The 27,290-nt window shown below is 37.9% G+C and overlaps 3 protein-coding genes across 3 annotated transcripts in view; all 3 read left to right on the plus strand.

The window, feature by feature from the left end:
* Positions 1-27,290, plus strand: part of mmd (disintegrin and metalloproteinase domain-containing protein mind-meld) — a 937,314-nt gene that overhangs the window by 726,594 nt on the left and 183,430 nt on the right. The window lies entirely within an intron of this gene.
* The window catches only part of sni (SDR family oxidoreductase sniffer), a 241,398-nt gene that overhangs the window by 98,843 nt on the left and 115,265 nt on the right, over positions 1-27,290 (plus strand). The window lies entirely within an intron of this gene.
* Positions 11,193-25,735, plus strand: LOC114248917 (sugar transporter SWEET1). Its single transcript, XM_028182351.2, has 5 exons — positions 11,193-11,399; positions 19,228-19,409; positions 22,293-22,572; positions 23,293-23,412; positions 24,032-25,735. The coding sequence occupies exons 2-5, from the start codon at positions 19,240-19,242 to the stop codon at positions 24,146-24,148; spliced, it is 687 nt and encodes a 228-aa protein (XP_028038152.2). The 5' UTR covers positions 11,193-11,399; positions 19,228-19,239; the 3' UTR covers positions 24,149-25,735.

Here is a 27,290-nt window from a genome sequence, read left to right on the forward strand (position 1 = left end):
GGTGTGTGATGTACAACAAACAAAAGGAAGGTGTGTGATGTACAACAAACAAAAGGAAGGTGTGTGATGTACAACAAACAAAAGGAAGGTGTGTGATGTACAACAAACAAAAGGAAGGTGTGTGATGTACAACAAACAAAAGGAAGGTGTGTGATGTACAACAAACAAAAGGAAGGTGTGTGATGTACAACAAACAAAAGGAAGGTGTGTGATGTACAACAAACAAAAGGAAGGTGTGTGATGTACAACAAACAAAAGGAAGGTGTGTGATGTACAACAAACAAAAGGAAGGTGTGTGATGTACAACAAACAAAAGGAAGGTGTGTGATGTACAACAAACAAAAGGAAGGTGTGTGATGTACAACAAACAAAAGGAAGGTGTGTGATGTACAACAAACAAAAGGAAGGTGTGTGATGTACAACAAACAAAAGGAAGGTGTGTGATGTACAACAAACAAAAGGAAGGTGTGTGATGTACAACAAACAAAAGGAAGGTGTGTGATGTACAACAAACAAAAGGAAGGTGTGTGATGTACAACAAACAAAAGGAAGGTGTGTGATGTACAACAAACAAAAGGAAGGTGTGTGATGTACAACAAACAAAAGGAAGGTGTGTGATGTACAACAAACAAAAGGAAGGTGTGTGATGTACAACAAACAAAAGGAAGGTGTGTGATGTACAACAAACAAAAGGAAGGTGTGTGATGTACAACAAACAAAAGGTGTGTGAATTAGATAATACAAGATATAATTACTGCTTAAACATGTAAATTTCAGGTGCCAAACACCAGCGACAAAGCAGGCGCCAATAGCAGCGCTGATCGCCGTGGGACACGGCATACACAGGATGGCCGAATGTTATCGAGCAACACTTCCGGCCTCACATAATTAATTATTTACGAACTTAGGAAATATATAGAACTTATTATTGTCTTATAATAATAATTAGTAATTTCATAATCAAGTAAATAGTTCATTCATATTTCTTTATACTTATAATATTTTATTGGCGCCTTCCGCTTGACAGCTTCCGGCGCAATAAACCTTACGGCGCAATAAGCCTTAATGCTATTTATGTTACATAATTCGATATTATTAAATAATAATTGTACGTAAATAATCAGCAGAATAATTAAGATGAACAATGTTTAATATTACCCACTAAGTTTGTATTTAAATAGGTCAAGATGATTGTATAAATACCGGCGGTTAGCATATCTCTATTGCATTCGTATTCTACCCACCGTAACGTGTACTAAAGAGAATATAATATTTCGTGTGGATGTAAATTGTCTCAATTGTCGCCGCCACCCTGAGGATCCGTTTATATACAGTAAAATTTATATAAAACCAAAAAATGGAAGTTATGGGGAAACAAAAATTTAATTGCATTATTTTCTTAAAGATATTGTAGAATAGTAAATTATCTCGTATCGAAGAGGTTTAAATCTTGTTGCAATATTGTGGGAATTAGCGAGTAAGGCGTGCAAGTTTCAAAAATATTGTTCTTCAAGTAAATAAATAGGGAAATGGAAGATTTGAAAATTGTGAGATTAAAAACTTGTGAAAAGGAATGCAGACTGCTGCAGTAGGAGTAACTTTGCCATTGGCCATATTGGTTGAATTTTCTGATTAATTGTCAGAGAGACTATAAAGATTAAGGTCCACTGACTTTTAAATCGTTGTGACCTAAATTATAAGACATCTGGTGCATTTGTATCGAGGCATGAGCCTATCTCGATGTTCTAATCTCGCAGACAGGTACACATTTTTCTAATTTAATATGTATCAACTTTTAAGTTGGTTCTGGTTTAGTGGGTTGTCCCAGCAACGACCAATGTCACCAAGGCTACTGGTGGTAGGACCTCTTGTGAGTTCGCGCGGGTGGGTACCACAACCCTGCCTATTTTTGCCGTGAAGCAGTAATGCATTTCGGTTTGAAGGGTGGGGCAGCCGTTGTACCTATACTTGAGACCTTAGAACTTGTATCTCAAGGTGGGTGGCGCATTTACGTTACTGATGTCTATGGGCTCCAGTAACCACTTTACATCCAGGTGAGCTGTAAGCTCGTCCCCTCATCTAAGCAATAAAAAAAAAAGTAGGTCTACGATCAAAGTGGCCGACGCAGAATCGTTGTTCGGTTCAGTAATTCGGGCAAGCGGCAAGAGTCCAGAGGTGCTATTTATTGGGTGGCTGGCTATGATAGTATTAAAATAAAGTAAAATTCAAAAACGTCATTGTCATTTAATCTGCCAGTTTGCCAGTAGGAATGTACCGTAAAATGGGGCGATTAGGGACAAATTCCAACTTTATGAGCAATTTTAAGGTAGTTGTTGATGTATATAATGCTATATCAGGATCAAAATGATTGAGTCTTGGGGGCATCTTTGTTGTCTAATTTAAAATTATGCAACTAGCATTCCAGTTTATGCAAAAAATGCAAAAATAGGTGTAATCCCTATTTACCCGAAAATTGCGGTTAATTGGGTCGAAATGAGTAATTTGCTAGGGTTGGCACTACTTTTATTTTTATATATAGTTTTAATTTATTTATTTATTTAGTTGCACCAACAAAGTGATCATCAATAAAAAAAATTGAAAAACTGACAAAAGTACATGACAGACATCACCTCAATTATAGGTGCAATCGACAGTGCAGTAACAACAAAATATATATATGTCGGCACACGTCAGGGATGGGTGAGCGGTAGGTTCCGTCATCACTCGTATTTGGTTGAACTCAGTTTATAAAAAGTCAATAAAACCTTTTGAATAATAATTATTGAAACTCAACACACACAACTTTCACAATGACAGGATAAACCGACAGTTTCGTTGCACATACCGACAGACCGACTCACTGACTGATTGAGACGGACGGAACGACTGTCTGACACGGAATGCCACGACTCTGTCCACGTACCGCCATTTTATACTGTGGCGTTACGTAGTCTACCCTTCATTTTGTGATATTTATCAAAACAACATCTCATCATTTAAAATAATAATCAAAACCACCGTCTTAATATTACTAAAAGTCGTTATCCACGACAACTAAAAGTCGTTATCCACGACATATATATATTTACACATATATAGTGGGCTTTCTTAGAAACGGTTTATATTTATCCGTTCTTGGTAAGTACTTAGGGGCTGATATTTCTATCTGGGTTAAGAGATTAGGTGTGTCGGTTATTCCATGGATTAATCAGATGATTACCCCCACTCTGAACAAATATTAAATATTTTATTATGTATTACTTAGACATTTTTTAGCTTTTGTTAAGATTTTATGTGGAAGAATAAGCAGACTCTTTTTAATATCACAAATTATATTTTTATTCACACGACACAATCTTATTAAGTAGAGAATGTAACTATGGTAACGATTCAACATTAATAGTGTGGCGACACGCAGCTAGTGCTATAGTCTCAACACTCCTCCTAAATGATAACTTGGTTTACAGTTATTATTTAATACACAACTATATCTAACTTAACTAAACAAACAGTAAACTAACTAATTATGAATTAGCACAAAAACTTATTAATGCATTTATAAAACTTGTCTGTGCTCAAACTTTTAGTCATAACATCCGCTAAATTTTCATTGGTACAAATATGTTCTATGCTGATCACCTTATTGACAACCAAGTCTTTTATATAATGAAACCGTATATCAATGTGTTTTGTACGCTTAGAGTTTTCGTAATTCTTGGCCATTGATATTGCACTTTTGTTGTCAACAAATAGCACGGCATTTACATCACAACCTAGGTGCTTACATATGCCTTTTAAATTAACAATTTCCTGTGCTAATGATGAGGCAGCTACGTACTCGCTTTCGGCAGACGATAAAGTTACGCATTTTTGCTTCTTTGAAAACCAAGCAATGGGGTTTTGCCCTTGTAGGATAATACCACCGCTAACACTTTTTCTGTCGCTTCTATCTCCAGCCCAATCGGCATCAGAAAATCCGTATAAATTATTGTCATTTGTCTTTTTAAATAATAATCCTTTTTCTTTTGTTTCTTTCAAATAACGTACTACTCTTTTTCCAGCTTTCCATAATTCTTCGTTCGGTTTATCTAAAAATCTGCTCAGATATGACACTGCAAATGTTAAATCCGGTCTTGTTGTTACAGTAAGATAAATTAAACTTCCTATTAGTTCTCGATACGGTACGTCCAAAACTTCTGTATTGTCCTTTATTTCTATATTGTAATTTCTTTCCATGGGAGTTTTAATTCCGTTACATTCATCCATTTTGAATTTAGTCAATATCTTTTCAATCATTTTAGTTTGTTTCAGTACTAATGTATCTTTATTTCTTTTAACTTCCATTCCGAGAAAGTTCTTCATTTCGCCCATATATTTTGCGTTAAACTCCTCCTTAAGTGCTTTAATAGTATCTTCCCCGTTTCCAATGATTAGGATATCGTCCACGTAAATCAGCATCCAGCAATCTTCTTTGTAATACAAACAGTAATCATATTCTGATCTTTGGAATCCCTTAGATTTCGCAAATTCGTCAATTGTTTCATTCCAACATTTTGGTGATTCAATCAATCCATACAATGCTCTCTTTAGTTTTAATGCTGTATTATTATTTTTTATTTCTAATCCTTGGGGTATTTTGATAAATACACCAGACTTCAATTTTCCATTTAGGAATGCAGTGGGAATGTCTAGCTGAATAATCTTTAAATCATCTTGTACAGCTTTTGATAAGATCATTCTTATGGTTGAATGTCTAGCAACGGGTGCATAAACGCTGTCAAAAATTTCTTTTTTCTTTTGTTGGAAGCCTCTAGCTACCAGTCTTGCCTTTTTTGTTCCATCTTCTTTTTGTTTAAATATCCATTTTGTATCTATGAGCTTTCTTCCATCGGTTATTTCTTGTTCTTCCCACGTTTCTAGTCTTTGGAGTGCATCTAGCTCTTTATTGATTGCGTTTTTCCATTCTGGTTCTTTTATAGCTTCTTCGAAAGTTTCTGGTGCATTTGTACTCAAACATATAACAATGTTAGTTTCATTTATGTTTTCTATATTCGTCTCGTAATCTTTAAGATAAGCAGGAGGATTTATCGTTCTTTTGGGTCTGATTATTGCTTCTTCAATTTGATCAGTGTTCATTTCTGCATCTTTAAATTCATCTTCCTGTTCTACAATATCTTCCTTTTCTTTATTGATTTCTTCTTCTTTGTCTTGAATATACCTTACTTGTTTCACTTCTTCGTTATTTTTGAATTTAATGTCGCTTTCATCAAATCTTACATCTCTGGAAATAACTATCTTATCTTCTTCTGGATCCCATAATCTGTAACCAACAGTTCCATAACCTACCATTCTTGTTTCTTTTGCTCTCTTGGCAAACTTGTCCGGTTTGGGTACTATAGTAGCCCAAGCTTTGGAACCAAATACTCTCAACCTCGATAGGTCGTTTTTACCAAAAAATATTTCGCTGGGTGTCTTGAAGTTTATGGCCCATGATGGCGATCTGTTTAATTGGTAAACTGCACATTGTATCGCTTCGCACCACAGATGTTTTGGCAAATTGGTTTCCGCTAATAGAGTCCTTGTTTTGTCGCATAATGTGCGGTTCATCCGTTCTGATATGCCATTAAGTTGTGGCGTGTACGGTAGTGTGAATTCTAAACTAATACCTCTATTTATGCAAAAAAGTTTCAAACTATTAGCAGTGTACTCTCCACCATTATCGCATCTAATTCTTTTTACTTTATTCCCCGTTTCGTTTTCAATTCTTAATATATAGTTCATCAGTCGTTCTGTTGCTTCAGATTTGCTCTTCAGGGGATACACTACGCAAAAATGAGAGAAATCGTCAATAATTGTCATAAAATATTTTTCACCATTAGGTCCTTGATGTCTGATCGGTCCTGCTATGTCTGTGTGAAGCATCTCGGCTGTCATTTTTGTTCTAGGCTTTGGGATAGGCGTGAATGGGCTTCGGGTGGCTTTGCCCTCCATACAAGGACTACAAATTCTATTAGATACAGGTAAGTTTAGTATATTAAGGCTTTTCCTATTTAAGTGACCTAAACGTTTGTGCCATAGATCTGTCGCATCAGTAACATTACAAACTTCGGACTTACATAATTCGGCTTGTAGCTTATACAACTTTCCTTGTACGGTGCCGCGTAAAAATGTCTTTTTATTAAATATTTTAACATTGTATTTATTAAAGTTTATGTTAAAACCTGCCTCGACAATCTTTTTTACTGATAATAAATTGTATGAAACATCTTTCACAATTAAAGCATCAATATTAATCGTAGTATTTTGATATTTTACTTTAAGTTTACCTCTTTTACTAGTTGTAATACATTGGCCGTTAGCTACGAATATTTTGACATGTTTATCTAAGTACGTAATATCCGTCATATAATTTTCATATTTTTCATTTATTAAATGCTCCGTACATCCTGAGTCTATAATTAGTTCTATGTTACCGCATTCACCCACATTAGCAATAATATCGCTAGCAATGAAACCTATTCCTTTGTCGTCTCTGCCTGTTGCTAAAGTATGTTGATACGTTGAATTTCGTGAACTTGAATTTCCTCTAAATGAGCGTCCACGCGATCTTGGATAGCTCCGTCCTCGTGTCAATGACTGTCCTCTACTCGGCCCTTGTCCTCGTCCTGATCTTCGGCATTCGAATGATTTGTGTCCACGTTTTCCGCAGGAGTGGCACGTGATGAAGGCATTATTCTCATAAAATTCACTATTTCTGTCCATTTTTAACTTTGTCTCCATATCAAGTAGTCTTGCTTTAACAAATTCTAGATTCAGTTGTTTTTCGGAAGCCATAGTCTCAATTGATGTAATTACTTGATCGTATATCTTTGGTAGAGAAGACAGCAGATAGCAAATTTGATCTTCTACATCGACGTTTACGTTGATTGCCGCTAATTTGCTAAGAATTCCTTCAAATTTTAGGAAATATTGTTGTAAGTTGCTTTCATTATCATAGCGCATTGTTATGAGTTTCCGTTTTAAATAAAATTTGTTACAGGCTGTCTTTCGTTCAAATATGGCCTCCAATGACGTTAACATTTCTTTGGTCGTATTCGCATTTTTTACAATGTCAATATATTTGTCGCTCAGACATTGTACCAAAATTGATTTTGCTCGTGAGTCATCTTTATCCGTCGGTTTCTCTTTTAAAAATACATTGCTTAATTGCTTTTCTTCCAGCAGTAATTTCAATCTAAATTTCCAATGACTAAAATTTGAATTTTCCGTCAAAATCGGCAGAAGAGACCCCGCAGTTGTCATCTTTCTTTTTTATAATTTTCGCCGATATTATTTCTAGTGGATCGCAACCCAATATATTTTTATTTACTTACTGCACGCGATCTGCTACCATGTTAAGATTTTATGTGGAAGAATAAGCAGACTCTTTTTAATATCACAAATTATATTTTTATTCACACGACACAATCTTATTAAGTAGAGAATGTAACTATGGTAACGAGTCAACATTAATAGTGTGGCGACACGCAGCTAGTGCTATAGTCTCAACAGCTTTTGGTCGTGGGGATACTCACGTCCATTAACTCGGCCCCTGGAAGAATAGAGTCACCTTCTCTATTCTTCACTTGGGCAACTCCTGTCTGGCGCGTCCATGTCGCGGGAGTGGGCATCTTACATTCTAGTAGGCCGGAATGTTTAGATGGCGAAGTTCAGCAGGGACCCGGTACTGTGGGGTATAACGCAGAACCCTTGCCCAGGGTTACGGGTGAAGACCTCAACGGTGGGGAAGGCGGAGACAACAATTGTCGGTACGGACTAACCAGCGGAAGAGGCAAGCCACAGGGGCGTAAAACCTGGAACCTGGTGGAGGGCAGCGGTAGCCATCAGTACCAAAGTGAAACGAAAGAACCATATGTTCTAAACCGATTCACTCTTGGATTACTAGTCACTGAGTCTATAGTACCGCGATGTAGAAAGCAACGGGAACCTACTACATTATTAATCCCATGAAAGTTGTAATGACGAGTAAGACAGAGAATGTAAGACCGCCTAGCGATCCGCGTAGCGACCGGCGCCCTTGTCTTTCCGGGGCTAAGGGTGTGAAGTGGATTACCGGCCATCGGGATGCAGGCAACCAGGCATCCTATGGAAAACATGCTACTGGAAGAAAGAGTTGCAATTTAAACCCAAAACGTGGGCTATTGAGGACTGCTTTGGGACAACGGTAACGGAAATAAAGGATATCGTGAATGTGTGGAAGGAATATTGCAAATCCCTATTTGCCAGGAAGTTGCCACCGAACGTCACATACTGTTCCTTTAGCACCTGTGACCGAGAGCCCGACGTCATGCGGGACGAAATACGAGCGGCGATTAAACATCTCAAAACTAATAAAGCCATAGGTTATGATGAAATCCCAATCGAAGTCTTCAAAGCGATGAGGGAACCTGGAGTTGAGGTCTTATATACCATCTGCAGTAAAATATGGGAGACCGACATGTGGCCCGAAGACTGGTTGAAATCCATTTTCATCCCACTACACAAAAAAGGGTCCACGAAGAAGTGCAACAATTACCGACTCATATCTTTAATATCACATGCAAGTAAGGTAATGCTTCACATAATCAACACAAGACTGTCGGCCTATCTCTCAAGGGAAATCGCGCCTGAGCAAGCTGGATTCGTGAAGGGAAGAGGAACTCGCGAACAAATCCTTATATTGCGCCAAATTATTGAGAAGGCCAGAGAGTTTGATTCGACCCTATACATCTGCTTTGTAGACTTCTGTAAAGCATTCGACACGGTCATTTGGACACACCTCTGGACAATACTTGCTGAAATGGGTGTGCCGCCTCATCTAATGAATCTTTTAAGGAGGTTATATGAAGAAGGTACTGCGGCCGTTCGAGTGGACGACACCTTTTCAGAAAACTTTAAGACCGAGGCCGGATTACGACAGGGATGCATCTTATCACCGTTGCTCTTCAATACCTACACAGAGTACATTATGCGCATTGTCTTGGAAGAATGGGATAAAGGTGTATCAGTTGGGGGACGAGTGATTAACAACTTAAGATACGCTGATGACACTACCCTTCTCGCACAGACTAGAGAAGACATGGAAATTCTACTGACTCGTCTGGAAGTTACCAGCCTTAAATTCGGACTTGCTATTAACCGGGATAAGACGAAGATGATGATAGTAGACCGGGCTGAACAAAATGGAACCAATGTACAAAACATAGGTAACTGCGAAGTTGTACAGACCTACATCTACCTCGGCTCTGCTATCTCAAGCACTGGAGGATGTGGTGAAGAGATCAGACGACGATGCGCCATTACCAGGTCAGCAGTGGAACGGCTGGGAAAGATTTGGAAGGATAGGAGGATTACCAAGAAGACTAAGGTCAGATTGATGAGATGTCTTGTGTTTCCAATCTTTCTCTATGGAGCCGAAACCTGGTCTCTAAGATTGCAGGATCGCCGTAAAATCGATGCACTGGAGATGTGGTGCTGGAGACGCCTCCTAAAGATCCCATGGATGGCATTCCGCACCAATGCATCCATCCTCAAAGAACTCGGTATCAAAGACCGACTCTCGTCAACAGTGCAACTGAGGGTTTTAAAATTCTTTGGTCACATCTCCAGAAAAGAGCACTCGATGGAGAGACTGGTAGTCCAGGGCCGGGTGGAAGGCAAAAGATCCCGCGGCCGCTCACCGACCCGCTGGACTGACCTAATAAAGAAGGCAACTGAGTCCACTATGGTCGAATGTACTCGTAACGCTTCGAACCGCCAGACCTGGAAGCGCATTGCCTGGAGGGCGGTTGTCGGGAGCATGGGCGACCTAACAGGTCCTACTGCACATACAGCGTCAACGCAACCACGACCACTCTGACAAGAGTGTCCGACTGAGAAGAACTTAGACATTTTTGTCCACCTTGAGATTTCATTGATCTTGTTACATGTCTCTGCAAAATCGACTTACTTATATTAAATTGCTTATCTATTTCAACTAAAGACTTATTCCCAATTTCGCTACGATAAACCAGATTTTTACCAACAAATTTAAAAAATATTGTTATAACTACATAGACAACCCTACAAACCTGTACCTATTTATACTTAGGTCGTTTCCATTTCACGTATTCTCATCCCAATTGACCCCTTTTTCGTTGTTATTTGTACCTAAGACGTCCCCAATATCCCCAAAAACAACAGATTTTTACATGTATTTTTATTTAATCAAATACATTAAAACCAATAACAACTGAGACTTACCTTTAATATATATGCTGGTTCAAACACTAAATAACGTTTATAAATCATAGTCGTCTTCTATTATTATCAAATAAATAAAAGAGAGCAAAGTTTCTAGCACTAAAATAATGACCACCACAGGAAGTTAATTTGAAACGCGATTTTTTATAAGTTAGCAGCTATTATCATGCATATTCAGAGTTGTTTTGTGAACTTTCAACATTCTACTATTAAACTACAAAAAAATGGAAGATCTTGCAACGAATATAAAACTTATATTGAGCGTCGAAAGATTTTCCCGGTTTTTTCCCGATTCGCCTTTCAATCCCTAATCGCCCCATTTTACCGGTATCTTATATATTAAGTGTATAATCTATGGGTATCTTCTAGAGTTAGGCAAAATCGTTCACTAAGTCTCGTTCTGCAAAATTAATTCGTTTCATTAAATTGATTCATAGTTTCTTTGGTTTTATAGTCGTATTTTTCCGTTTTACCTTTCATTTTTCTGTATTCAGTAAAATCTTACTCTATGAAGTTACAATTCCAATATTTGAACTTTACCCGGATAGCAACTTCAAACAGTCTTCAAGCTTAGGTCCGTAAATTGTTTATAAAATTATTAAAGTTGTGTGTTTACTTTGAATAAAATCCGTACATATCAAAAATGCAATTACTTTATTTTTTCAAAATCAATTCATTAATAGTATCTGCCTCTTGATCTTTTTACAAATTAAATGTTAAGAATCAGTTTTTTACAGGTCAAATTACTTAATATACATTACAAACAATACAGAGATTCAATCAACAATAAAGGAATTCTGGAATTTCCGAATGTACATTGTACATATTTCGAGCGTGTAGCTGCAGAACAAAAACACGCAAGAAAGTGAACGAATTTATTTAACTCACTCAAAGGAGCAGTTCTTTAGAACAAATCGTTCATGAACTACACAATTCAATGAATAAACTGTGATTTAGTTTGAGTTTTTAGTTTTTAGAAACATTTTCAATTGTGAATTAAGCAAGTCGCGACGTACATAACACATGAAGTGGAAATTATATTTAAAACAATAATAATAGTAGTAATATCTACCTAGTCGTAGTGAATGTAATTTAAGACACCAATAAATAAAACTTAAGTAAGTAAAACTTTTCAAGGTTATTTGTATTTTAAAGGTTAAGCTTGTGACTTAAAAATAATGTTCCAACGTAACATGAGACCTGGTGGACGACGGTTTTGGAATTGTGACGTTTACAAAATACGGTAACCGCTTATCACCGAGTAAGCCGGGAACTCAATTCCCCACTTAAATAAAAATTAAAAATAAATAGAACCGCCTAGCTTTCCATCAAAACTACTTAATTACACATTAGATACATAGTTCTTCGTAAAATTTCATTTGTTCTTTATTAACAACTAGCGACCCGCCCTCGCTTCGCTTCGGAAACTGTAATTTATTATTGATTTCTCCATTATTTAATGGATGTTATTATACATATAAACCTTCCTCTTCAATCACTCTATCTATTAAAAAAAACCGCATCTAAATCCGTTGCGTAGTTTTAAAGATTTAAGCATACATGGGATATAGGGACAGAGAAAGCGACTTTGTTTTATACAATGTAGTGATTGTAATGAAGCGTGGTCGATTTAAAAAAAAAAAAGATAGTTATTTTTTTAAATAAATTAATTTTTACATAAATAGTCTCATAACATTCGAAAAACTCAAGAACATCATTTAGTTGCCAAGACTATATTTATTGTTTTCTAATTCATAAATAAAATGCTGGTTACAATTCCCTTATGTACTGGATGTGGATTTGCTTCTAAAATTCAATTGAATTAATACGATTAAGATATTTGGTGCATTTGACTTCTTTGAATAACTCTTTTAGTAACATATTATTGTATTAAAATCAGCTTACAGATTTGAGTTTGAAATTAGATATTGGGATACATACAAAAAAACAGTTTAATTTAACAAAAGTATGCAATTAAACTATGACTACATTACAAAAATAGACATTACAAAAAGCACTTGAAACAGAGAGCTCAGCAGTTTTACGTAGATTCTCTTATGTTAATTTTTCTGTATTATATTGAATTTACAGTGTAATGGAGTTAAGAATCTTCCAACTCTTCATTTCAATCAAGCCTTACTCAATAAAGTGACTTAGTTGCAATATATTTTTGGATACAAATATCATCATTACCAAAGACAGTGTATAAAATCAATATCATCATTACCAAAGATAGTGTATAAAATCACCAAATATTGGACCAACCTATAATTCTTGGGGAACAAGGAACTAAATATTTGTGTAATTCCAACTTGAAGATGTAAATGAAAATTATATTTTCCAGAGACATTGTAGGATAACTCAATAAATATTTATCTTTTAATAGAAAAGTGCAAATACTTTTTTGGCCCCAACTATCAAAATTCATATCATATATTATTATACCTTCATTGATGCTAAAAATTGAATCGTCCAATCTGATGTTACAAATTTGCACCTAAAAATGTGTAATTCTTATTATAATTATTATACAATATTCATTTAATATCTTATTAATTATACAATATATTTTTTATAAAAAGATCAAAAATACAAATTTTTTAATACACTATATTAACAATTCATTGCCGCTGATGGTGGTGTCTACAACAAGCTAGTAGCAGTTAGAACTCCAGAGCGATAAAATCTCCTCACAATTATTGTCATTATTAACATATACATACATCTGAATATGTTTTCTCACAACAACATGATTTAAATTTAGAACTGCCCACCTTTGAAACTGGCTTTGGTGTCCCCTGTGCCAGGTAAGCATTAAACCATATTTTCATAACCTGTTTAGCATTTGTCCTAATGCATTCCAAGTACAAATGAGATATATATAAATAGATATATTCTCATTTTACACCTAAAAAAAGTTGCAATTTAAATCGTTGAATAAAATTCGTGACCTCAATTAAGATACCGGTTGTTGATAATTATCAACTCTTGAGTTGAGCCGAGTTTGATTTTGCATATTTTGGTGGGCACAATTTTACAATAACTATCCAGCTTTTACGGCGATAAATACCCTGCAATTTAACGAGCCACATTACAAGTCAATGGCTCTACATGATAGTCTTAGTAGCTTTAAAAGACAAAAAATCAAGCAACTAGCTTAAAACGGAGTTCTTGCTCTGGTGCTGTGCCACGACGCGTCGCGTATTCGCCGGAAACAACGAATTTTATGAGTTCATCTCTCAACCTAACAATTTTCACTTCGCTTAGGTGACTTTTTTTTCTTTAAAAAAATAACAAGAAACAGTTTTAATCAGAAGATCCACTCCCCGACAAAGTACAAATTTGGCAAAGCATTTAGAGACCCCACGATTTAATATCCTCGTTCCGCCTATTTCTACCGCGCGGCAGTCATGGGTTCCGGTATAAAAGGTGGGTGAAACAGCAAGCCACATTTATGACTTAGTTTTGTAGTTCACGTCTATGAGCTCACGTAAGCGCTTAGCATGAGATTGGCCGTAAACAGTTTTTCAATCTTAGGCGATAAAAAATAATCCAGAAACCAGTCGAAGATGTATGGTTCCATTCAAACTCCTTACTAATTTGACTGCGTTCTTGTTTTCCTCTTTGATATTATTCATTTGCACGGTTAGGTATTGCGTACCTATATGATTAAAAAACCATTCAAGCGAAACATTTATTTTAAACAACTACATAATTTTTCCCTGGCGATCCATCAATGTAGTGACGTCACTGACCGGTGGGTGTGCGTCGGATCCGCGTCACTCTCAATCAACAAGAGCGTCCGTGATTGAAATCAAGGAAGTTTAAAGCACAACCCTTTAATTGTAAATAATGATATGGAACTGATTGGAGTTTAAAATCGGACCGCTATATTGTTTTGCGCGGCGTTTTATCTCTGCAGTTTTAAAATAATGAAACAGGTTACATTTTTTTCGGGAAACACTTAATCGTTTTTTTTTTCTACCTAAGCTCGTAACCTAGGGGTTATGCCAGCGTAACCGGATGAGTAGGTGAGCTCACGAGGCTCTAACCTGAGGACGTTGCTAACATTAGTCCTAGCAAGAGCAGTGCTTCGCAGAATCTATCACCGGATCGGAAAAGCGACCCACTGAGAAGATCCACCGAGAAACTCGGTGGGCTGTTTCTAATAACACGCCAATGATCGGGTTACAAACTATATGTTTGCCAAAAGGGATCCGTTGCTGTGTGAAAGAAACTTAAACCGTCAAACACTTTCGATTTTGCGGTATTCATCATGTTATAAATTAGTACATTTCGAAATATCAGCGGTAGGCAGCGGCTTGGCTGTGCCCCTGGCATTGGTGACATCCATGGGCGACGGAATGCAGTCACAATCAGGTGGTCCGTACGCTAGTCTGCGTACAAGGACCTTAAAAAAGAGACTTTGCTTGTTTATTACTCATTAATCAAATGAAATCAAATGAAATCAAATGAAATAAAAAAAATTTTATTCAACACTAGCGACCCGCCCTCGCTTCCTTAAAAAAAATAATTAAAAAAAGTAGCCTATGTTCATCAGGGACAATGTCGGCTTCTAATGGAAAAATAATTTTTCAAATCGGTCCAGTAGTTTCGGAGCCTATTCGAAACAAACAAACAAACAAATCTTTCCTCTTTATAATATTAGTATAGATAAATGAAAGTACATACTTGTTGAACGTCAAAAGAACTACCGCCAATTCACAAGAGAACGTCAAATGAGAAGAATTGGCAAGAAACTCAGCGGGCATGTCTTTTTTTTTTTAAATATGAAATTATTATTTATTTATTTTTTAATATTAGATTATTTTTTTTTTAAATATGAATTTTTTACAATGAGTATTATAACGTAACAATTACTACGGTATTGAAATGCCCGGAGCGAGCAACTCATTCCCACTTTGTGCAATCTTCTAGATAATCATTGACTTTATAGTAAGCTTTATTGCACAGATGTTCTTTAATAGTTTTCTTAAACCTATGTATATGTAGGTTCTGAACATCTTGTGGGATTTTGTTGTACAGGCGCACAGACAAACACCCGAATGAGTTTCGTATCTTATGTAACCTACTCATCGGCACAACAAGCTTGTGTTTGTTCCTAGTATTTCTATTATGTATGTCCGACTTTTTAGGACTTTTAATAGTATATTATATAAAATGTTTTGAAGATATTTAATGTTTATCACTAGTTTTATCATTTTAAACCCTATCTGATATAATAATACCTACACAGCATACATTCAATTATAATGCATATTTTTTCTAATGTATTTTTTTTTTCATCGTTAATGACTAGAACCCTTAAGATAGTTTTTTGTTTATTGCCTTTTTAGGCATACGAGCATACGGCCCACCTGATGGCGAATGGTTACCGTCGCCGTACTTCAGCAATGCCAGGGGCAGAGCCAAGCCGCTGCCTACTGTATAGTTGTTTGTGTATTGTCTATAGGTTCCGTTGACCACTTGATACCAGATGTACCGTGAGCACATTCATCCATTAAACCAGCTGTCACACTTTTCTGGTCAAGGGCCACATAGGACAATGTGAGGTATCACTGCGGGCCACACATTTTTAGACTGTTTAATTGACCACCAGTCAATTGACATATTTAATATCAAGTGTCAAAAGGTGATTGTCCCATAGATAAATCGATTATAATTATTATTTATGCAACGTGGGTAGCTTATTAATTAGGAATAGGCGTGAAAACATTTTTTTTTTGGTCAGGAGTAAATCGCCGGACTCCCACCCTCCACTGGGGATGGATGGTGGGGCATGTCGGAGTCGAACCGACTAAAACCTCTTGTCGCTCAACAACCAACGTCCAAACCTCGCATGAGACAGAACTCATGAAGAGGCAAAGGGAGGAAAGTGAAGCGTTTAGTGCGGAGCACATCTCTCCCATCACCCTCCCCCTCGGGACGCCGGGCCAGCGATCGTCGGCGCCACGACCACCAGCCCTCTCGGTCGGCAGGCTATCCGAAGCCCGCTTAGATGGCGCCGGTTTGAATAGGTTATCCTACGAAATACCCCTCTGGGTCAGAACCAGCGTCGGTCGAGGATAGCCGGCCTTCCATCACCCGGATGCTCTTGCGTAAAACGCGTGCAGAGCAGCTTGCACGTCGTCTTCTTAGGCCCCCTTCGCCGGGCCCCAGACCAACATATGAGGGGGACCCGAAACACTTAGAGGGCCAGGCCTTGGGCGAGATCCGCCTCCCTGGCCCTCGCTCGACGGCGGCCGGATTGTGCGTCTATCACGCGCCCCGCCGCCTCCTTCTGCGAGATAGTGCACTCGCAGAAGTCGAGCATCGCCTTCCACGACTCGTCGTCGCCGAGCATCGATGCCACAACACTCGGCAACGACAAGTCGTTTCCTATTTTTGCGACGAGGACACGGCGCCACCACAATGGTAACACTCTGCCGTCGTCTCGGCTCCGATCCGGTGCAGGAACTCACCGAAGCAACCATGCCCAGTGAGCACCTGCGTGAGCCGGAAAGTGAGGCGTCCTCTGTCACGATTCACCCAATCCACAAGAATCGGGCGAATCGCCTCGACGGTCCTACGACCAGCCGAAGGATCGGCCAGCCGCCTGGACCATGACTCCAGCACGGACCGCCGAGATTGGGCCCTCCGCGCTCTGACCACACTGGGGCTGGGACGCGCCACGCCCCGGGCACGAAGGTTAGCCCGCCACTGATAGTCAGCGGCGAGCACCTCCGCCTTCAGGACCCAAGGCGGCGTCCCAGCCAGTACACACGCTGCCTCAAAAGAGATGGTGCGATAACCACGGATGACCCTGACCGCGATGGTACGTTGCGGGTGAAAATATATCTGTAATGAAAAAGATGGTAAATAATAGTATTTTTTATTTCTACTAAAATTGTTTGCTCTGCCGCGGGCCGTAGAAATATCGTCCACGGCATTAAACCATTATAAAAGTCTCAGTTTCAGGGCAGCGCGCCCATTTGTGTCACTAAAAAGTCACAACGCCAAATACATCAGAGCTGTAAAAAATTTGTGAACTATTTCAAAGATCGATTTGCGTAACAACTAATAGTTTGGCAAACAATGCTCTAATTTAAACACACGCACTCATACAAGTCTAGTGTCGTTAGATAATTGTGTTTCGTAATGCGACCTCCAAACTAACAACACGTGTCTTTCATTTTGGATAGACTTTGTGAATGTTTTTTTTTCTTAGTATATGCCCTCATTAGCAGCGACTTCCGGAGTCCACACTACGGCGTCCCGTTTACCTTGAGAACATTACTTTCAATCTCCTTGGTACATTGGCATTAGGTTCCTTTTTGAATACCGGAACACGTAATCGCTTGCAACATGCGCTAACAAAGTTGTTGATGCATCAGTACAAAGATCACAGCTACACGATAAACGAATGAATTTTAGCAAAACGGTATTTTGATAGATAAATTGTATACCTAACTAAATGATAACAATTCGACATGACAAGATAAACACGATAAATTGGTACTTTTCAGGCGATTTGATCTTGCTTATTTGTGACGCAACAAAATGATACGTTGCGAATTGTGGGTTATTCCAATTCGGTCAAAACTTAGGTCTCGTTTTGAAGGAATGCGGCGATATTTACGTGGTAGCTATTGTGTAAACGAGATATCTGTCGTCGACTACGTATATATGACATATGGTGTATCTGTCAGCGGTGAGCTTGCGACCGACAAGTTTCAATGTCACGTATATTCTTTTGTCCGAGCAGCCCGTACCGTACGAGGGATGAAAGGCTATTTGGTTTAAGCAACATTTTTGCAACTTTTGCACCGGTCATCGTTCTCGTCGAACCCGTCGCTTGCGACTAGTTGCGACGAAGGGCTCGACGAGTAAATTAACCCTCAGACACAGCCCACTGAGTTTCTCGCCGGATCTTCTCAGTGCGTCGCGTTTCCGATCCGGTGGTAGATTCTGCGAAGCACGGCTCTTGCTAGGGTTCGTGTTAGCAACGTCATCAGGTTTGAGCCCCGTGAGCTCACTTACTAGTTAAGGCGACGGTGATATAGCCTCTCAAGGCTATCAGCTTAAGTAGTAAAAAAAAAGCAACTTTACAAGGAGAGAAAGCCATTTAAAGTTTAAAATTTGGACAAAATACCATAACAAAAAAAGTTCTTCAGCAATTTATTTTAATGGAATAAACTTAAATGAAGTTGAATTAAAAAACATCGAACTGTTGATTCTAATCTATACTAATATTATAAAGAGGAAAGATTTGTTTGTTTGTTTCGAATAGGCTCCGAAACTACTGGACCGATTTGAAAAATTCTTTTTCCATTAGAAGCCGACATTGTCCCTGATGAACATAGGCTACTTTTTTTAATTTTTTTTTTTTTTTTGTTTTTTTTTTGTTTCATGTGTGTTTTAATGTTTCCGAAGCGAAGCGAGGGCGGGTCGCTAGTACCAAATAAAACGCACCTTTAATTACCAAAGTAAATGCCGCGTATGAAGCTTTCCTAAAAGACCAAATCGCATAAAGCAAATTCACGAGTGCTTACGATTATAAATTTATAGCTTATAGAAAAGTGGAAGGGTCATTCAAACTTCCTTTGGGCTCTATTAACCTTAAAAATACATAATGCTAGTGTAAACCGTACATTCCAAATTGTGAAATTCCATTGTGAAAACAACAACTACAAAGAATCTGCCGTCAAATCTATAGCTCGGTTACAATATCTCTGGACCTCGCTGGAATGTGAAATCCCTCCCCGTTTCCCTTTCGCCAGGTCCAGAGATAATGTAACCGGGTTGTAGTGACCTTTATAGCTACCACTATTGTTTAGCTCGGTTACAATATCTCTGGACCTCGCTGGAATGTGAAGCCCCTCCCCGTTTCCCTTTCGCCAGGTCCAGAGAGAATGTAACCAGGTTGTAATAAACATTCTTTTACAGAGATCCTCCAAGATGGACGCCTTAGCGGATATTCTTCAACCGTACAAAGAGATAGTGGGCTCGATAGCGGCCTTCGTAACCATCGGGCAGATGTTCTCCGGCAGTTTCATGTGCTGGGACATATACAAGCAGGGCAGCACTCGCGGGATCGGCATCATGCCGTTCCTCGGAGGTGTTGTTATGTAAGCTTGATTTTGTTGTTTCCCGCTTCACTGCCTGTAGTGTAGTATTTTTTTTATTGCCCTTGTAGGCAGACGAGCATACGGCCCACCTGATGGTGAGTGGTTACCGTCGCCCATGGACTTCAGGAATACCAGGGGCAGAGCCAAGCCGCTGCCTACAAAAGTAGTGTAGATAAAGATATACAGCAAATTTAAAGTTATGATACAATATAAAGTCTTCATCGTAGCAATGGTCCGTGAACACGTGCCGCCGGAGGATTTTTTTTATTGCTTTGTTGGTTGGACGACCTCACGGCCCACCTGATGTTAAGTGGTTACCGGAGCTCATACATATGAGTCCTTAGGTATGAGTTTTTACAGTACAGTAGCTGCCCCACCCTTCAAACCGAAACGCATTACTCCTTCACGGCATAAATAAGAAGAGTGGTGGTACCTACCCATCCGGACTCACAAGATGTCCTACCACCAGTAATTACGCAAATTATAAATTTGCGGGTTTGATTTTTATTACACGATGTTATTCCTTCATCGTGGAAGTCAATCGTGAACAATTGCTAAGTACGTATTTCATTAGGGGGAGGGTGATAGGAGAGATGTGCTTCGCACTAAACGCTTCACTTTACCCCCTTTGCATTTTCATGAGTTCTGTCTCATGCGAGGTTTGGACGTTGGTTGTTGAGCGACAGGAGGTTTTAGTCAGTTCGACTCTGACATACCCCACCCGCCATCCCCAGAGAAGGGCGGAAGTCCGGCGAAAAAAAAAAAAATTAAGAAAATTGGTACCCGCCTGCGGGATTCGAGCACCGTTACATCGCTAGACACGAATGCACCCGACGTCTTATCGGATTTGAACAATGGCCATGCTCTCAAATCTCGTCCCCATATCAGGCCTTGTTTTAATCGACATCAAACAAGAGGAGGTTCTCAATTCGACTTCAGTTTTATGTGTACTTTTTAATTGGAAACTGGTGATTTTCATCTGTTCCCATTTAAATTTTATGAAGGTCTGACCCGTAGTCTTTAGTTACCTTAAATAATGTAATACTTTTTGATGACATTTTATTTTATTGAAGTTGATTTGCTTCTTTGTCAAATATGTACAGTTAGATGAAACTAGTCTTAAAATATGCATTGCTGTTACAATCCTATTAACACTACCAACAATTTAGTTTCTTATGATTTTTGTGATTAATGGCTCGTGCTCATAAAGTAGTTTCAATGAATTGTGGTTAATATTTTGTGTGTCATATTAATGGGTAATTATCATAATTACCCGAATTCAGATAAACTTTAGGTGAAAGATTAAATAAACAGCTATAAAATTATCATTAATATGTATATTATACGTAATATCATTAAACCCGGAAGAATTCAGAGCCCCATGTTTTTGTTCTTCACAAAAACGTCAATATTATTTATTTTATTTTATTTTATTTATTGGGTACCAACATGTTATACATCAGCACAGAAAATTACAGGTATCATATACATTGATTTCACACTAAATGCTAACACAATTACAGGTACCGACTGCATGCATAAAAAAAAAGCGGTTCATTATATAAAAAACAATGAAAAACTATATGTAACATTACATGAAGACCTTACATTATTACACATTTACTACCAAATACGTTATTACTTAATTGAAAAACTCATTGAGCAAGGCTCGTTATTTATTATTTTATTATTATAATAATTATTAATTATTTTTCATTTCGCCTTGAAAATCGTTAACGCGATTTAATATTTTGACGGATTCCTTAAATTTTTAAACAGCTACAAAGGTGTTTGCGAGATGTCATATTGAGATATTTCGTCATCCATTAGAGTTGACGACAATTACGCGATAGACTCATAGGCAAGGCCTGGCACAAAACTGTTGTAACTGTTTTGTGTTTTTCATATGAAGTGTTCACGAATGACTTCCTTGGATCGATGTAAGAGCGATATCGTTGCAAAAAATGATAACCCCACAATTTTCGAATCCGCCTAAATGACTTGTGTGTTTAGTTGGGAAGGCTCGATACCACTCGTGCTTGTTAAGGTAAAAAAGCCTTTATTAATCTTCAACTAAGTGATATTCTCACAGACATTTTTTTTCTAAAACCCTCTACTTTGCTTTTTTTATTTTTTATTGCTTAGATGGGTGGATGAGCTCACAGCCCACGTGGTGTTAAGTGGTTACTGTAGCCCATAGATATCTACAACGTAAATGCGCCAGCCACCTTGAGATATACGTTCTAAGGTCTCAATATAGTTACGACGGCTGCTCCACCCTTCAAACCGAAACGCATTACTGCTTCAGGCAGAAATAGGCAGGGTGGTGGTACCTACCCGTGCGGATTCACAAGAGGTCCTACCACCAGTAATTACGCAAATTATAATTTTGCGGGTTTGGTTTATAATACACGGTGTTATTATTCCTTCACCGTGGAAGTCAATCGTGAACATTTATTGAGTACGTATTTCATTAGAAAAATTGGTATCCGCCTGAGATTCGAACACCGGTGCATCGCTCAACACGAATGCACCGGCCGTTCGATCCTTTAGGCCACGACGACTACAAAGTGCCAATTGCCATTAGTACTCAATTTGTAACTAGAAGCCATTTTGTAAAATCACACAATTATTTATTCGTTTGATAGCACTTATCTCGTTGCCATGTTTTGTTTCGTAACATGAAATGTGTGTAATGAATTCATCGTGTCTTTATAAATGACTGAATTTAGTTTTTTTTTCTCTACATCTCTTGAAAAATGTAATCTGATATTACGTTTACCTTATACTATGTGACAGAGCAATGGTACTAAACCCAGCGGACACAGAATCCCATTTGTCACTAAATTACGTCATTCAAAAACATAAATATTTTTACAATAGGACCATCCTCAACTTGCAATATGGTTACATACTCCGTGACGACACCATGATTCAAGTCAACATGTTCGGTCTGGCCTTAAATATCATCTACGTGGTTATATACTTCAATTACACCCAGCAGAAGGTCAAGGTTTGGGCTCAGATCGGTCTGGCCGGTGCTGTGTCAGCTGCTCTTATAGGATACGCCCAGACCGAAGATCCTAAGCTCGTGGAGACCAGATTCGGGACAATAATAACGGCATTCATGTTCTATTTGATAGCTTCACCGCTTTTTGGACTGGTGAGTTTTGCTTTTTTTTTCACAAAAACAAAAAGAATAACAGCCTTAAATATCTCTGCCTTGAATTATATTCACTGCTAACTTTTTTTTTTCTTAGATGGGTGGACGAGCTCACAGCCCACCTGGTGTTAAGTGGTTACTGGAGCCCATAGACATCTACAACGTAAATGCGCCATCCACCTTGAGATATGAGTTCTAAGGTCTCAGTATAGTTACAACGGCTGCCCCACTCTTCAGACCGAAACGCATTACTGATTCACGGCAGAAATAGGCGGGGTGGTGGTACCTACCCGTGCGGACTCAGAAGAGGTCCTACCACCAGTAAAGACAGAGAATTGACTGTCTTAAACCTTAACACGTTTGATAGTCCAAATAAATAAATAACTATTGTGTCCTTATTCAAACGAGGCTTATGGAGAGTACTTAACGGTAGACATTTACCGCTCTGCCCCTGGCATTGCTAAAGTCCACGGGCGACGGTAACCACTCACCATCAGGTGGGCCGTATACCCGCCTGCCCACAACAAGGGCAATAAAAATATATTATTAAACTCTTCCATTGAACATGCCGGTATCACCATTGCGCTGCCTATTTCTGGCCCAAAAACAAGGCTCTCCAATTCTTATTTTAGATTCGGTTTTCTGATGCATTGATCTACGTTGATAAACTGTGTGACTTTGTCGGCCCGACGATCACCGTTCTAATTGTTTGTTTCACAGAAAGAGATCATCCAGAATAAGAGCACAGAAGGCATGCCGTTCCCTATAATACTGTCCGGAACTGTGGTCACGTTCATGTGGCTACTGTATGGTATTATATTGAGGAATAAATTCTTAGTGGTAAGTGTTTGTGTGGTTAACCACTGCTTTGGTATTTTAAGTGATTTTAGAAAAAGTGATTTTATTGTAAAAATGCTTGGGGTGCATGGTATCAGTAGTCATAAATATTTTATGAACAGATAAGAGTAGAAAGGTTATTTTGATAATATCCTGAAAAGCACCCCACGCTTTTTTACAATAAAATCACTTTTTCTTACACTATTTTTAATTCAAATTTATTAAAATTTATTTTCTATTTTTTTATTGGAATTTCTATGAAAGCGTATTTTGGTAGTTTTTTTAAACTATTATTTATTTTTCATTTTTTAGTTGAATTTCATAATTTTTTTTATTTATTAATATTGAATTGTCATTGGTCCTTAATATGTATACCAAATTTCGAGTTAATCCGACGTTTTGGAGGGGGTCAAAATCATGTTCAAATATTCTGTTACATACATACGTCTGAAGCTAATAAAAGCATATTAAAAAGTGCACATGCAAAAATAAATTTTACGACAATTACTCAAAACTCTGTTTCAAACTTGATAAAAATCTGCTCAACTCTCCTAGCCGGTCTGTGTGAACGGACCCTTAGTCAACGGACCAAAGAAAAGCTGAATTTAATTTAAATTTTCAGGTACAAAACGTGGTGGCCTTATTGCTGTGCGCATCGCAACTGTCACTCTTCGTTATATACCCATCCAAACCAAAAGGCAAAGATAAATCGAAAGTAAAAGCCAAGAAGACCGAGTAAATAGACTGTCATTCAAATCGATTTAGGAACATAGGGGGTAAGGGGCTGGCAAATTAACTTAAAGGTGCATCAATCGCTCTGTTCTGCTCGGGAGTTATCGTACATTTGATGAGTGCGAGCAGGACGGACATATCCAAATATTATATCCATTGCCGATTCGTTGTGTTATTATTGCCATCAACAATTTGCTGATTGGTCGATGCACCAAAATCTTGGTAAACGTCAAAATTAAATTATAGCGCTCCTACTCGCTAGCGGCTAACCGCAAGGTCGTCAAATCGCGCGACTAGCCGCTTTTCCAGTTTAATATGCAACCAATATTATTCAAATTCAAAATCATTTATTTCAACTTAGATGTCAGTATAACACACTTGTTGAATGTCAAAATAAAAATAACAATGTTAACTCTACCACCGGTTCCAAAAAAAGCCACAGTCCTGAGAAGAACCGGCCAAACAAACTCAGCGGGCTTTTTTATCATATATATATATTTATATATATTTTTTCTTCTTAAATAATTACAAATATTTACAATAATCGAAACAACAAGTCAAAAAATACCTTTTAAAAATAATAAATAATAATAATGAAAAATGAAAAGGCCAGGAACGAACGCCTCATTCCCACGTAGTGCCATCTCGTAAATAATCCTTAACTTTATTTATAATATGGCTTGTTGCACAAACGTTCCTTGACAGTTTTCTTAAATCTATGAACAGGTAGTAATTGAACGTTTAGTGGGATCTTGTTGAAAAGTTGTAGTACACCCAGCCCCCTAAAAGAGTTGCTTATTTTCTTAATTCGAGCCGCCGGCAACGCAAGCCTATGTTTGTTCCTAGTGTTCACATTATGCAATTATTTAAGATACTATATAGATAAAGGATTTGATGTCGATAATTTTATTGTTATCGGATGACTGTCGATGTTGGCTCGAGTAAATGCACAGTCATAATATGTATGACACATAATATGATGACGCGTTTTTTATGTATTATGACAAACGAAATCCACATTTTTGTTACTAACGAAAATGTTACTAAAGTTCCGCATTTATCATGTACATTTTTTTTATTTTTTATTTCTATAGTTTATAGACAAGCGAATGAATTAAAATCGATTTTTAAGACGTTTCCTAGAGAATTACATTTTTATTTAATGAAATAGAGTTTATTGGAACAATAGTTAAGATTAGTGATTTTCTATTTTTTTTTTCATTAAAAATCTATATATATTCTTAAGAGATAATTATTTGGTACTAAAATACGATAAACACTTCAGGAATACTTGTATATTCCAGAAAGAAACCGTTTAATTAATTTAAAATTAAAAGAGTTTTGACGTTTAGGAGAAAATCCATTATATTCAGCTTTCAATAGAAGTTTGGTAGCATCGATAAAGTTGTACACATACCTATGTGTATGAAATAATACCCTCGTTAGGCTGTGTGTTCCTATACTAATGATTGTGTGATATATGTATATATATTTTTTAAATAATTATTACAAATATAAATCAATGGTTGTGAACCGTGAACCGTGATAAATTGTGTTAAATCGAATCGCAATAAATATATTGTTTATATACATACATCTGTGGTATTTATTTTGACAATAGTTGTAAAGTTGCTTACCCAATGGAAGACATGAGTGGATGAAGGGATTAAGTGCCATTTTTAAGATTTTTGAGTTTTTTTACATTGAATGGTGTTGTGTGCCTATAAACCATATTAGACCTTAAACCTCCGGGTTTAAAAGCTATTTTTAGAAATTGCATGTGATGAAGGAGGTATGTATGAAGAAAAAGTACAAATAACAAAAGTTCCCCTTCATCCAATTGTCGTCAGGTTTGAGCCCTGTGAGCTCACCTACTAGTTACGGTTACGCTGGAATAGCCGCTCCAGGCTACCAGCTTAGGTAGGTAAAAAAAAAATCATCCAATCATGTCTTCATTATTGTTTGTCAGTCTTCCAGCGTGGTTCGGAAGTTGTATGTAGTGGATCGTTTGCCCCTAGCATTGAACATGACCTAACAGCTTTCTTGGTACACTGTGGTCTCAAACCGTGTACGCCGTTGAATTTGAGGTCAACGGGTTAAGTCGCGTTCTTTCTTTATAAGGCAGTCTCCAGGTCGCGGTACTTATTAACCACCTGGTTTTTCTTTAATTCTCTCGAAAACATACCAAAGCGTATCTGAACACAATTTCATAACTTATGACGTCATTCGAGGCCAAACTGTAGGGAGAGCTGACAATCAAACATACACTACCATAACGATTAGCCACGTATGGAGAGTACGTGTTGTGATCAGTGGTAGAACAAATATTAGATCTTACTTTGTTATTTATGAATACTTCAAGTAAATCGTAATGGGACATTTTGATTTTTTTTTGTTCTACCTAAGCTGAGAACCTTGAGAGGCTATTTCAGCGTTAACTAATAGGTGAGCTCACGGGGCTCGAACCTGACGACGTTGCTAACAAGAACCCTAGCAAGAGCCGTGCTTCGCAGGATCTACCACCGGATCGGAAACGCATCCCACTGAGAAGATCCAGCGAGAAACTCAGTGGGCTGTGTCTGAGGGTTAATTTACTCGTCGAGCCCTTCATCGCAAGCGACGGATTCGACGGGAACGATGACCGGTGCTTGAGGTACCTAAAAGAACTGTTAGTGGATCGGGCGGATCTGAAATGACGTGTTTGGGGCGACGTCGACTGCTTACCATTCTGTCCGCAGGATCGGGAATGTAGTTACCGGCGGCCACGATGAGAGGGTTCTCATGTCGTGCCGCTTTATCGAACTGGGGATATTTTGATTTAACCAAGATCCCTTGTAATTGTTTTTAAATTGTGTTCGTATCCAGCTACATACAAGAATACTTCACACTTCTGATTAATTGCAAAAAGATTACGTAAAATTTGGCGTAATTTAATTTACGTATTGGATCGGCCGCGAGGAAATCGTGCCATCTCCTTCGCACGCGCGCACCTTATGTTTTAACACTCATCATACCAACACTTACTGGTAACTATTTCTGCCATAGTGGCTAATTAACGGTACAAGACAATCAAAATAAACAAAACAAAACAAAAAAAAGTATAATAACTGTAGATTAATTCGTAAGAAAAAGTCATGAAGTCAAATGTG

Source organism: Bombyx mandarina, chromosome 10 (assembly GCF_030267445.1).
Source record: "Bombyx mandarina strain Sakado chromosome 10, ASM3026744v2".
In the NCBI taxonomy this organism is placed as follows: Eukaryota; Metazoa; Arthropoda; class Insecta; order Lepidoptera; family Bombycidae; genus Bombyx; species Bombyx mandarina.

Excerpts from the sequence above, each read along its gene's own strand:
- LOC114248917 (XM_028182351.2), top strand. The coding sequence starts at position 19,240 with ATGGACGCCTTAGCGGATATTCTTCAACCGTACAAAGAGATAGTGGGC. Across the intron at positions 22,573-23,292 it reads CTTCACCGCTTTTTGGACTG|AAAGAGATCATCCAGAATAA; the intron begins GTGAGTTTTGCT and ends TTTGTTTCACAG. Across the intron at positions 23,413-24,031 it reads TGAGGAATAAATTCTTAGTG|GTACAAAACGTGGTGGCCTT; the intron begins GTAAGTGTTTGT and ends TTAAATTTTCAG.